Source organism: Vulpes vulpes, chromosome X (assembly GCF_048418805.1).
Source record: "Vulpes vulpes isolate BD-2025 chromosome X, VulVul3, whole genome shotgun sequence".
In the NCBI taxonomy this organism is placed as follows: Eukaryota; Metazoa; Chordata; class Mammalia; order Carnivora; family Canidae; genus Vulpes; species Vulpes vulpes.
The window spans coordinates 106,751,093-106,765,396 of NC_132796.1; the positions used below are offsets into that span (position 1 = coordinate 106,751,093).

At 37.6% G+C, this 14,304-nt stretch overlaps 1 protein-coding gene across 19 annotated transcripts in view; it reads right to left on the reverse strand.

Annotated features, from left to right (window-relative positions):
• The window catches only part of MCF2 (MCF.2 cell line derived transforming sequence), a 118,671-nt gene that overhangs the window by 30,762 nt on the left and 73,605 nt on the right, over positions 1 to 14,304 (reverse strand). For 11 of the 19 annotated variants that reach the window (XR_011998285.1, XM_072744626.1, XM_072744625.1 and 8 more), the window contains 8 exons: positions 13,768 to 13,939; positions 12,299 to 12,346; positions 8,378 to 8,415; positions 5,479 to 5,567; positions 3,579 to 3,645; positions 2,744 to 2,859; positions 2,565 to 2,634; positions 649 to 741 (listed from right to left, as the gene is read on the reverse strand). Coding sequence is in view for 18 of the 19 variants with exons in the window: in XM_072744626.1 (XP_072600727.1) it covers positions 649 to 741; positions 2,565 to 2,634; positions 2,744 to 2,859; positions 3,579 to 3,645; positions 5,479 to 5,567; positions 8,378 to 8,415; positions 12,299 to 12,346; positions 13,768 to 13,939 (693 nt within the window). In the remaining variant the exon portion in view is untranslated. The remainder of the gene's footprint in view (positions 1 to 648; positions 742 to 2,564; positions 2,635 to 2,743; positions 2,860 to 3,578; positions 3,646 to 5,478; positions 5,568 to 8,377; positions 8,416 to 12,298; positions 12,347 to 13,767; positions 13,940 to 14,304) is intronic. The other 8 variants (XM_072744632.1, XM_072744627.1, XM_072744628.1 and 5 more) reach the window with 1 other exon arrangement.

A 14,304-nucleotide genomic window follows, 5' to 3' on the forward strand; every position in this document is an offset into this window, starting at 1 on the left:
AAGTCATGATCATAAGGTTGTGAGATCCAGCGGTCCATGCTCAGTGCAGAGTCTGCTTCTCTCCCCCTGCCCCTCCCCCCACACATGCACACTCTCTCTCTCAAAAGTCATTAAAAATAAATAAACACAAAAAAAACACAAAATAAATAAATAAATAAATAAATAAACAAAATTTTTAAAAATTAAAAATTAAGTGAGTAAAAATGATAATTACAAGAAAAACAAAAAGGATGGAAATGCAACCATCTTATATCACAGGATTCATCTGAGCATAGGAATTACATAGTCTTAATAATTTAACCTGTATATCTATGCAACTAAACTTATAAACATACTGGATGTTTTGGAGGAAAAGGAGTATATGTATGTATCCAGTGGTGATACAGGGGCAGTGAAGAGGGCTAAAGCAGCAATATAAATATGTTATTTGGAAACATGGAGGTAAACAGCAAATGAAGTCGCTAGCCTCTGTGAAGCAGCATATATATTTTTGTACATGTGCATATGTGTGCACACATGTGTGTTTTGTGGCAGGGTCAAATTGTTCTCTGATCTGTATTATATATAACTTAGAATAGAAAATGAATTTTTAAGAAATATCCCAGTATATTCTAGAAGGACTATATACAATACCTGAATATACTATACCTGGAAAAAGGCGCATTCTGAATACTTCTTCCAAATTGCCTCTGATCTGGGTTTATTCTGACAGTATTTTGCATACATCTGAAAATTATCTTTCTGTGATAAAAAGCAAATTCAAATGTATTACCAATTTGTGAACATATATTTTTCTTACCAAGAAAGGCTGAGCAAAAAAAAAAAAAGAAAGAAAGAAAGAAAGAAAGAAAGGCTAAGCAAGAATGAGTGCAGCCGAGCATGATAGGGAATGTGGCCTAAAGGCACTGGCAGCTGGGCAGGATCCCCCTTTGTATTCCAAGAAAAGCATGCCCACCAGACTGAGTAGAGGGGCACAAATTATCCCAGTAATTTCATAACTTTTACTTACTCAGTCTTAAAGAGAGAGAAAAGCCTTCTCTGACTGAATCATAAAAACAGATGAATTTTTCTCATAAGTATGAGCTAATAGGGTACAAAGAAACATGCTCTTTCCATGCTATTATTCTCTCATTTCCCTAGTGAACTAACTTGGAGCTAACTTCCAAGGTCCTTGGTTCATCACTGGGATATCATCATCATATCATAACCCTGCTAGGCATCTGCCCATGTTATTCTCTCTGCTTGGAATCATCTCTCTTTGACCCTTTAACATGCTTCTCATGAGTCATCTCTTCTAGAAAGCCATCATTTATACCTCCTATCTACATAAGATGCCCCTCTTCTTGGCTCCTACAGGATTCTTTGTATCTCCTTGATATAGTACAACTCACACTCTATACAATGATTTTTCCCTCTTTTTCTATGGTAATAGTCTTGGTCTTGCTATCCACATTGCCTAGCACAGTGCTTGATGTATAGTAAGGGTTCAGTAGATGGGTACTGAATGAACATATTGACAGGCATTTATTAAACCAATACTGGTTGCCAATAAACTCTGCTCACCTTATAAGAGATACAAAGATATATAGGATATGGACCTTGCCTCAAAGAGTTTTACATCTAGTTGGAGACAGAATTCATAAATATGTGTAAATGTATAGCAAATGTAAAATCCCCAATGAGTAGCAAAGACATGAAGTACTATAAGAGTCCAAAGGAAAGAGACTGATGTTGCTTAGGGAAGTCAGAGAAGAATCTGGCTATCATTCAAATGTGTTTAAAGTTAGAATATACCGAGAAAGGTAATGACAGTTTTTTCTTAACCTTATATTCTGAGTCCATTAATGCTCTGTGGGATAAGACATCTATTCGGAAGCTTTCAATGATCACCTTTACCAAATTGATCCTCAAATCAACATGGAACTGATTTTTCAGGAAGAGGAAGTAGATAAGCAAAGAATATTCTAAGAAAAAATTCTAATGGAGGAGAGTATGATTATAAAGCCTGGGAAGTCAATTGTTGAGACATGGAGAAATGATCTCCCTGAATGATCTCGTAGAATAAAAAGAACAGACAGCCCTCTGTTTCACAAAGTTCCTGTGACAGATACTGTGGTGTCTGAAAGTCAGACCACATTTGATTCTGACTTTACATGTATTAGAGGGGAATGCCACGGCATCTTGGAGGCTAAAAATTAACCAAACCAAGAATGGTTGTGTGAAGATGATTCCGAGTCTCACATCTTCCTAGCCAGGATGGTCCCTGGACTCCTGGGATCACCCAAAGGTCAGTGGTCACAAGCTGAGCCATTGAAGCATTTGATACCACAGAAGACAATGGCCATTTGCATGCTCTAGATACTCCACTGCAACAACTTCTATAACAAAACTTGGTTTAACATTAAAGACTTGCGGGAGTGATGTGTCTCCTCCAAAAACATAAAGACATAAAAAACAATACCTAAAAAAAAAAAAACCTACTTTGTCTTGAAATCTGGTTCTATAAAATAAGCTGCTATTTTAGTGGCCCATATTTATATATTTTAAAATAATAATTAACAAACCCTTTCCAGGAAACAAGGTCCCACTCTTTCTGGAGCGTCAACGCAATCTTCCAGACTGTTCAAGAAAATGCTGTGAAAATTTCAAAGAAAAAAATAATTTTATGTGAAATATAAGCCATTGGTCAATAGCCATTTAAATAATATGATGAAAAAGAAAATTCAATTCAGTAATTACATACTTGTTATGGAATTCATATATTTCTGCCATATTTCCAAAGAGAATATCTTTTTTATTTCTCAGAAGAGGTGGCATAAGATCAAACATCTCAGGATTATCCATCTCGGCTCTATAGCCCTACCCAAAAGAAATACATTTATTCATTAAAAAAAATATTCACATTAACATTTGTTTGGGCCACCAAAGTACAGATACAGCAGAATGTATAGGGGATGAGTGGGTAAAGCTGTTGGTAACTTTAACAATCAAATCTTCCAGTACCCAAAGTTATCCATTTTTTTATATTTTATTTTCTTATTTTTAGAAAGCAGGACAAGGGAATCATGGTTTCCCACTCAACAGATAGAATAAAAGTGATTCTCTGGCCTTAGGGATAGCTTATAATGTAGGGAAACAAAATAGAAACAAAGCATGAAAAATTATATTACAGATCATTAACCTCTCCTTAAACTGGCAATAAGTGTTTAGGTTTTTCAGACCAAATTAATATTATGACCTTTGTATCAAATGAATGTTTTTCTCCTACTTTTAGCTCTTTACATCACAATCTCTAAATAGCACCCTGGGAATAATTATAACAATCTGCTGGATCTGGATCTCTAAGAAAATAGCTTATCTCTTCTATAATAAAATCTGAGTTCCACAATTCTCACTACTCCAGGAGAACCTGAATTTGCACATTTCACACGCATGCAGCCTCAAACAATGGGAGAAATATCGCTGCTGGCTTGTGACAATCAGGGAAAAAGGCAGAAAGAGAAGACTCAAGACCTCCTAATGAATGTAACAGGAGAACATTTGGGCCAAGATGGGAAAATATATTTTGAGTCACTTACCAACAAAACAGTAAACAGCTCACGAACATACACCCTCTCTGTCTGTATCAGCTCATTCAGGACATGGCTAAAGTGAAAAGGCAATATTTAAATCAGTTATTTTTTGCTTTAGAATTGTATTGTGACCTTTCAATCATTCTCATTATAAATAGTCTAAGGCAAAAATTGTTAATGCGTAGGAACTACCAATGGTTTTGGTTTTATCATCAAAATACAAAATTAATTATATGGTTTCTAGAATAAGTACCACCCACAAGACTCTTTAAAATACATTTAGAAGAAAAGAAAAGGGCTCAGGACTTATTTTTAAATAAAAAAGCAACCCACTTTATTTCTATCTGACTAAGCTTAAGAATCAATTTACTGGGTGCCTGGGTGGCTCAGTGTGTTAAGCATCTGCCTTTGGCTCAGGTCATGATCCTGGGGTCCTGGGATCGAGCCCCACATCGGGCTGTCCTGTTCAGTGGGGAGTCTGCTTCTCCCTCCTCCTCTGCCCCCTGCTCCAGCCCCCAGCTCGTGCTTGCACTCTCAAAGAAATTTTTTAAAAATATTTTTTTAAAAAGAATCAATTTACTAAAAACTCAAAGGTGTATTCTTAAAAGTTTGGCAATTTTTTTTTGTAGGTCAGTGGGGGAGAGCACAGTTTCTCTAGCTCTCTCTCTCTCAAAAAAATAATGATATTAACATCTTAGGCCCAATTTTCCCTTTTTCCAGTAATGTTCTGAAATTTCCCAAGACATGAAATGGATTTATTATACTGGTTTCCCTAAATATAGCTCATACCTATACTCCTGTAGTAATTACTTTATGGTCTCTTTAAAATAAAATACATTTCCTTCCAATGTGATTTCCAATTGACATCGTATTTAAAATTCATCTCCTCACTCTCCAAAATGGGTAACCCATTTAATTTAATGTCTACCTTTATTTACCCTTCTTTTATTTTTACATTTTTAGGCATTAACATTATTTATTTGAACATCTATCTCCATACAACTCTAGGATATAAAATTTTAAAGGTGAATATTCTTGGGACGTCTAAGGGGCTCAGTTGGTGAAGTATCCAATTCTTGGTTTCAGCTCAGGTCATGATCTCAGGGTCCTGGGATCAAGCCCTGCCTCAGGTTTCGTGCTCAACAGGGAGTTTGCTTCTCCCACTTCCTCTACCCCTCCCCTCGCTCATTCTCTCTCTATCTCTCAAATAATTTTTTTTTAATTTGTGGGGTGTTTTTTTTTTTGTTCTTACCATTGAGTTGTAAGAGTTCTTTTTAAAAATTTATTTATTTATTTACTTACTTACTTACTTCTTTATTTGACAGAGAAAGAGGGAGAAAGCAAGCAAACAAGCGGGGGGAAAGGGCAGAGGGAATCTCAAGTAGAATCTCAAACAGACTCCATGCTGAGCACAGAGCCAGATGCGAGGGTAGATCTCACAACCTTGAGATCATGACCTGAGCCAAAATCGTGAGTCAGTCACTTAACTGACTGAGCCACCCAGGCGCCCCAAATAAAATCTTTAAAAAAAAAGATGAAGATTCTTATGTCTAGAATAGAAACCTAATTTTATAAAAGTAAACAAAACAATGATTACTGTTAACATCTATAAAATAACATTGGGTATCAACCCTTGTAGTTTTTGAAACACTGTCTCATTCACTTTTACAAAAGAGGAAATGAAGATTCTGGAAAACTCTAGTTAATTTTCAAGTCACACAAACAAAGCATAGGTTAGCCAGGCCTAATTCCAGGACTTCTAACACCTCATCTAGTGCTCTTTTCATCCCACCTAACAGAACCCCATTTTGTGATTTCAAAATACAAGCACATTCGCCTTTAACACTGAATCAGAGATTCCTACTGGTAGACGTGTGTATGAGTGTATGTCAATAAAGAAAAATACTTCTGTAAAACATCCAAGCTATTGTCATTGTCCAAACTGGAGGATTGACCAGAACTTCTCTTCTCCCGACAATCATGCACCACTTCAATCTGAAATGATGAAAATAAAAGTTAAATTAGCATCTATGTAGGTATAGTTCTTCTTGAAGGAAATCTAGGTCAAATTAAGTTTTCTCTAGGTCCTGTGTAGATAACTTGAAAAATAACACTAGGATTTTTTTTTTTTAGAAATACCTTTGATATGTACTCATAAAAAATTATTTGAGTTGCCAAAGAGGACAGACTTAAGGTACTAATTCAAATTTATTTTACGCTTGGGTGACTCAGTCAGTTAAGCATCTGACTCTTGATCTTGGTTCAGATCATGATCTCAGGGTCATGAGATGGAGCCCCAAGTTGTGCTCCACACTAGGCTGGAGTCTGCTTAAGATTCTCTCTCTCCCTCTCCTTCTGCCTCTCCCACCACACCCCACCACCACCACACCACCCCTGCTTTAGAGCACACTCTAAGAAAAAAAAAGAATTTATTTTACATATTAAGTAATTTCTCATTTATTTGGCATTTGGGGGGAGTGAGGTTAATTTATAAAAAGTTTAATTTATAGATAACTAAAGCTTATTCATCTAAGAAAAAAACCCAGCTTTTTAACCTTAATAATTTTTAATGGAAATTTTCTAGGAAATATTACATGATTCCTTGAGTTCTCTAACCAAGGCTACACAACATCATTGACCCTCTTTCTAATGATTCAGTGGTATCATCAGGAACATGAATGATGTGATAAAATCTAATAACTTGTAGGTAACAAACAGTCTATTCTTTCTTAAAATGGCTGTAACCTGTTGATGTCTGTCTCTGCTCTCTGCCACATGTTGGCTTTTGCTACAAGTGACTTCCTAGATCCTAACCCACCATCTTATTTTTTTTATTATTTTTTTTTTTTTGAAGACTCTACAGGAGTTGGACTGGCCTACTGAGTCAACTACATGAGATCTGTGATGGTTATTTGTTCTTCAGAAGCCTTAGAAGTATCTTCCGGGGATCCTGGCTGTATTGGACTTTGGAGACTGCAAAATGCCTGAATTCCAAGTAAATGTAGCATTACTATGTAGAGCCCAAAATGAAGTACAGGATCTGTCAGCTAAAAAGCATTTCCACAAAACATCACAAACACATCATGTGGAAAGGCACAAACATTAATTGACTACTTCCTATATTTTATGCAGGCACAGTTATAGGTACTTAACACGGATCATAGTATCCAACCTTCCCAGCAATTTAGCAAGCTATGGCATACTTATCCTCACTTTATATATGGGAAATCAGAGGCTCAGAGAAGTTTAGCAACTGGGCCAAGGTCACATACCTAATAAGTGATGAAACAGTCAAGCTCATGGTGGCCACCATTATGCTCCCTCCTTAAGAATATGTTTTGATTTGCTCTATCTGAATGTACCAACTGTTATCATTTTAATACTATAACGCAGGTTGATAATGCTGCATAGTTTTTCACTCATCAGATAAGTATGCATCATTTACTCCTAGCAAGTTTCTGAAATACAAGTTTGGAAAGTTTCGAAACATATTTATGTTTAAATGCCTAAGGATTGTGCAAATTGACTTGAATTGGAAGAATGTGTGCATTTTGGAACTGGGTTCACCAGCTAGAAATCTCCCCAAGAAAATGTACAGAGCCACAGCCTATTTTTCCCCTGGGATATGCAAATGGACTAAATCCACGTAGAGGAATGTTAAGGTGTCATGAGTGGAAACTGGAACCGAAAGACCTGTTAAGACTATGGATAGGACACTTGGGTGGCTCAGTGGTTGGGTGCTTGCCTTTGGCTCAGGGCATGGTCCTGTGGGTCCCGGATCGAGTCCTGCATCCGGCTCCCTGTGAGGAGCCTGCTTCTCCCTCTGCCTGTATCTCTGCCTCGCTCTCTGTGTCTCTCATTAATAAATAAATAAACTCTTAAAAAAAAAAAGACTATGGAATTTGGTACTCAGCCTATTTCCTTCTTGAAAACAGAAGTTGTGGCTGGACAACATGATAACCAGGCATGATATATATCAGTATAGGCCACTCACTAGCCTGCCAATCATGATATACAACACTTAGAATGCCACCATATGCCCCGCTTTATTTGAAAATGCTTCCCAATTATAATTTTATTTTTATACTAACTCTCTGATGAGGGTGTTCTGTTATTATCCTCATTTTATAGATAAGGAAATGGAGCTCCAGAGAACTTACCCAAGGTTATATGCCCAGTAACTGACAGAGTTGGGATTAAAAGCCAGGTAGTCTCTACAGTTGCTCAACAATCTCTATCACTGCTATATTACCTCTTGGATATCTACCTTCTTGTCCTTAGTTACCATCAAGAAGACACAAGGAAAATGTAGGGCCCTACAGCTGTGATGAGGCTACTCTGCAGATATCAGAATATCATGGAAAACTGAGAAGGAGACTGGTATCTATCAAGAAACTAATAGATGTCTTTTTTGAGCCCAGAGTACGGACCATTAGAACCTGTCCTTCGTCCATGTTTCATACTTGCAGGAATGTAATCAATTATGAAAGAAATCTTTTATAGAAAGGTGCAATACTTATTTAAGTTTATTGAGGTGGTGTGGGGGGAAAGAGAAGCTGGGACGTATAGATGTTTTAGAGAAATTAATTCTGAACTTGAGCCAAGACTTAAGAAACTGCTCATGAACCTGGGGATATGCCAGCACTGCAATTAGACCCTGTGCAGCAGAAGCTTTTTCTTTTAGATTAAATAGGCTTTCGAACACACAATGTTGGTTTAGTGGATTAAAAATATGGTTGAGGCCTCCATACCAATTCTGCAACTACAGCAATAAACTCAATTTTGAATTAATTAATGGTATTTACTTTTAAGTTGCTCTGATTTTGTCTCCAAGTCTTCTTTCCTAGTAGAAAAATATGAAAGAGGAATTTCAAACCAGAATTAAAATCAACACTTTTAATTAAAACGCATGCATGTTTATTAAATAGAGAGCTATGAATATTCTAACATATTTATATTAGTATTTTTAAATCACACCATACAAAACAGTTGAGTGGTTAGTTTCATCTATATGATTTCAACTTCTTATTGAGCATCATTTTGCCATGTATTCACCCATTCTCTGACTCATCAAACATTCACTTGATTGCCAAGCAAGCACGAAGGTTAAGTGTTAGTATTCATAATTATTTGTAGATTTAGTATTCATTTTGACACATAAGCATTTAATCAGATTGTAGCTCACAGACTAACTATATCAAAAAGAGTTCTAAAAAATCTGAATTTAACTAATAATTAGAGCATCTAACATTTATTTGGCACCTACTACATGCCAGACAACTCTAAGCCCTACACATCCATTTTGGTTTTTCATCCTCAAATCAACATTAACACATAAGTACTATTTCCATTCCCATTTTATAGATAAGTAAGGTTAGTATCTTGTCCAAGAAGCAGAGGCAGTGTTCAAATCTGCGTAGTCTACTGTCAGAATATGTGCTTCTAACAACTATATAAAACAATTCCAAGGCATATTAAAATGCTAAAAACAAAACAACTTCATCAGAATTCCAAGCATCAATCTTTCTGTTCTTCCTGTTTAATCTCTCCTTTTCTTTTTTTTTTTTAACATGTTGAAAGTGAAGTTACCTGTCTTTTTTTTTTTAAGTTTATTTGTTTGTTTGTTTTTAGTAATCTCTACATCCAATGGGGGGCTCAAGCTTACGACCTGATATCAAGAATTGTAGGCTCTTCTGACTGACCAGCCAGGCACCCCTCCTTTTCTTTGTTTAATCTTTTCTGTTCTGTTTACAATGGGTGAGCCCCTATATTATTAAGGAAGGAGTCGAATGTCCCTACAAACCCCAGGGCATGGTCCAGTGTAAGACTAGGTCATTCACATTCCTTATTTTCAGAGTTGCTATAAAGGCTGCCACTCACACAGGCTGCACGGGTCTCATCTCTCTATGCAAGAAATACACTTTTTGCCCTTTCCTCCTTGGCAGGAACTGCTGCAAGGCACAGTCAGGGAAAGGCTATGCTGTTATGTGCTCTAAATTTTATACTTCACTTTAATTATTTAAAAATATATTTTAGGGTTGCCCAGATGGTTCGGTCAGTTAAGCATCTGCCTTCAGCTCAGATCATAATCCTGAGGTTCTGGGATCAAGCCTGGTGTCAGGCTCCCTGCTCAGTGGGAAGGCTGTTTCTCCCTCTCCCTCTGCCCTCTCCCCTGCTTGTGCACTCTCTCTCTCTCTCTCTCTCTCTGTGTCAAATCAATCAATAAAATCTTTTAATATGTATATTTTAGGGGCCCTTGGCTCGCTCATCAGAAAAGCATGCAACTCTTGATCTTGTCAGGCCCCACGTTGGGTGTAGAGATTACTTAAATAAATAAACTTTAAAAAACTTTTTTAAAAGAGTGAAAATAAAAATATATTTCACAGGGGCTCACGCTGGCCCAGTTAGTAGCATATGCAACTCTTTTTTTTTTTTATTAATTTTTATTGGTGTTCAATTTACCAACATACAGAAAAACACCCAGTGCTCATCCCGTCAAGTGTGTGCAACTCTTGATCTAAGAGTCATGAGTTCAAGCCCCATGCTGGGTGTGGAGCCTACTTAAAATACATACATACATACATATATATGTATGTATTTTAAGTACCGAATATAGCGTAATGTATAGAGATATTGAATCACTACGTTGTACATCTGAAACTAAAGTAACCTTGTGTGTCAACTACACTCAAATTTTAAAATTTTTAAAAATATTTTATATCCAAGTTTTATGTTATAAATCATATGTGTAAATATATAAGTTAGACTTAGTGGCATTTACCACATAAGATCTATTTCTCACTAAAAACTGATGTTCACCACTTTAAAGACACCTGATACACAGAGCTCCAAACTTATTTATAAAGGTAACTGAGGGAGCCTTACTAATTAACTTTACTCATTAATTATTTGCAACTCTATTAAGAGCTGAAAAAGGAACATATACACAACTCATGAGGAACGCAGCTTTTTCTGAAAAGCAAGGTAGAGAAATTCATTCTTTGAATGACATAAAGAGATATCTACAATTACGGAGCACCTGTACTATATGCAAAGCTCTGTGTTTGGTGCTGGGACAAAAACATGAGCTGCACACAGTCCCTGTCCTAGTGGAGTTTACAGTCTACCAAAAGAGATGGCTTGCTACCACACAGCATGATCACTCAACCAAAAGGGGCGCCCAGGAGGGGGCAAGGTGGTCGAGCTTACCTGAAGCAGGTGAACTAGGGACAGGTGAACTAGGGACTATGGAGGAAAAGAAGCCAGCAGAGGGGAGAGGGAGAGGGAAGGGAATAGTGTCCCAGAGAGAGATCGGTATGGTAAAGTCCAACAGGCAAGACGAGGCATTTGAAACAGAAAAGTAGGGAACCGGGGAGACAGCTGCAGTTGTCAAGGCAACAGGTGACATTAGCCTGGATGAAGGTAGTGGCAGCAAGCAGCAGCGGTGAGGATGGAAAGAGGTGGATTCTGTGACTGATTAAGGGGGGGGGGCATTTGTGCAAAAGGGAAGCCAGTGTCCCAGGCGGGGACGAGCGGGGGCATGACAGTACTATTCACTGGGGTGAGGAACCCAGGAGGAGTTTGCAGGAGAGGCTATCAGGTGGGGGTACGTGTGCAGTCTGCGCTGCGGTAGGAAATTCAAGGCCGCAGATGGTAAACGCAGGTCTGAAGCTTATGAGAAAGATGCAGACTAGAGCTAGTTTTGGGAGCTCAAACTACACTTTACCCCCCACATTGTTCTTCGCTAACCTCCCTCTGTAGTAAATATTACTTCGGGTGTTAAGTGGCCAACTCTTGATGTTGGCTCAGGTCCTGATCTCAGGATGGTGAGATGGAGCCCCGAGGGGGTTAGGGTTCTGCGCTCAGTGTGGAGTCTGTTTGAGATTCTTTCCCTTGGCCCCTCCCTCTGCTCCTCCCTCTGGTTGCACCCCACCTCTCAAAAACAAAATAAAATCTTTTTAAAATATATTAATTCAACAAATATTTACTGTTTCCTGCTAGTCGCCAGGCACTGTGCTAGGTACAGGATTCTGTTTGATGTAAATTAATAAAAATAAACAAACAAAAACAAACAAAACCAGTTTGACTTATTGGAATGAAGATTAACAAAATTTGATTTGACCAAATCTTATATATTTGGCCTAGCAATTAAAAGTCTTAAAGAACTATTTAGAGCTGATTGCTATAATCCCCATTATTCACAGAACAATGAGGTAAAATAAACAATGCAGCATAAATGATGCTTTGATTTAATTTAGAAATGATGCTTTTAATTTAACTTATATAAATGATGGGTAAAATCGTTTATCCATCCACATCATTTATTCAGTCAGCTGCCTTCTTCCACATAAATACATTAGGCCATCTTATATTGAAGAAAATTCAAGCTACTCCAAACAAGTAGTTGTGTGTGGATGACACAAGAGTCTCTAAAATGAAAGAAAGCTTCATTTTTAACATTGCAAATTGTTTTTCTTGGTTTCTTTTTATGAGTGGTCATTTGAGGAGATTGAGTTTAGAAGCATAAGCTACTTTTCACTAGCTTGCCATTTTCCAAGGTAAGTTTAACGATGAGAGAATATGATGATTGTTATGAAAAAAGGGAGAAAGTTAATTAGAGGCAAAATTCAAGAATGAATTGCTGCTGCTTTTTGGATGTCAAACTGGTTTTTCGCATGTACACAAACTCAGAAAATGTACCGAAGAAAAGTAATAAAGATGGGTACCTCTGGAAAAAAGTTTACATGCTTGAAAGAAAGAGTATCCAACTCCCACTGCAGAAAAAAAGTGTAATGCCATTAAACAAGAATATCAGAAAGGAAAAAAATAAAACAAAATGTACTTCTCGTGATTAATGCCTTCAGAGGAGCTGAGCTTTTAGAGGACTACAGACCAAGAAACCTTAGTCAGACGGGTGGTCCAGTTTATGCAATATTTCTTATACTTAATAAGGTTTTTTTTCTTTTGGTCTTCACAGCAACACTTTCAAGTCAGTAGGCATAGTTATTCTTATTTGACAAACAAGGAAACTAGGCTAAAAGAGGTTAAGTGAACCGCCCCAGCTCACACAGCCAATAAACAGAGCCAAACATCTAACTGAGGTCTGTCTGCTGCTAAGGAATAGAAACCTATCCTATTTTTATTCTCAGAGCTGTTGGTTTGTATTCCCTTATTGGTTTGGGGGGTTTGTTTTATTCTTTTGCCCGGTATCTTCTTGGTCAATATTCTCCACTTAGGGCACTGTTCATAGTTTTACTTGTGAGTCTTATTTTTATTTAAATAACTGTTAACCACCTAATGTTTAGTGTCCCAGCTTAGTGACATGCTTTCGTCACCTCGTTTTCGTGACCCAGGCTGGGCCTGACTGAGGTTTTTATGCTCCTTATGCTTGGTTCAAGCTTTCTCTGAATTTCAAAGCACTTCCCACGCATTAATGAAGTCTCTGATCCTCTCAGATCAGATAGACCAAATGCGTCCCAGGTCCACTCGCTCAACTAACTTAGTGCCCCAGAGGCCAAATTAATCTCCCCTAAGAGGCCCGGGCCCCAGACACAGCTCAAGGGCAACTTTGGGCAATAGAATCATCTTACTTCCAGATTAGTTCACTACCACATCCAGGAGAGTTATTTTATCCTACAGAATGTAGAATGGAAATGGACATCACATGGTTAAGGCAGGTCTACAGAGATTAAAACAAAATAAGTGGATTCTAACAGTTAATTACTAGCAAAATTATTCTGTTGACCCACACTTACTTAGAAAAGGCAATCCATTCTATTATCTATAGCCACTCACTTACTAGAAGTGAATAAGAACCAAATAATAATTTATCCACGTAAGTTATAAATACGTGCGTGCATATGCACGCATGTGCCCATGTGTACCAAATTCATACACTTTTCTCCACCTGCAGAAGAAAGGGGTGGGTTTGATGCTTGTAAAATGTTCACACTCATTGCATGGTTCACAGTCTTCAGTCCAGATTTTCTTCATTCTCTACTACACTATATTACTACTATGTTTTACTATTGTATGATAATCTGGACCATGACTCATGCCTCGTTTAACAGTTTAAACGGGACCAAAGATGCTTAAAGATGCTAAAGACTGAAGAATGCATTAGGTATTTACATCAAGAGGAATGATCAACAGCAGGAAAAGAAGACTTTTAAAAAGTGAATGTAAGATACTTTACCATGTTTAGGTGAAAACAGTGATGTTCTAGATCTGATCAAATTGTCGGAAGCAGGCACCACAAACTGGACTGGCTTCACGTGCTTATCCGTCAGGTTCCTGAAACCAGCTTGTTGGTTCTCAAATACACTTCGGATGTGCTCCAGCTTGAGTTGTACGGTCTGCATTTGAACCTGCGGATTGCATGAGACTCCTGAGAAATATTTTCTGAATTGGGGTCATGGCAAATCTTATTACATTTCTCAGACTCGGACGGTCAAAAAAAGTAATTTAGAGCTTAACGTATAACTAGAAAACATTAGGAAAGCAACAGAAAACAGATTAATGCGCTATCTTCCCACAGTCATAAACCCAGAAGATCTCAACCCAAACAGCTTGAAGAAATTTCTCAAGTAGTCATGAAATAGGTCACTGTATAAAGTGCTTTATTTACCCTGCATGGCTGGAAGGCATAACGGCTGGAAAAGAAGGCATGTTTAGCACAAGAAAGCCACCAGTTAAGCCCCATTACAGATGTTTGTTACGTGTTGGCCTGCAG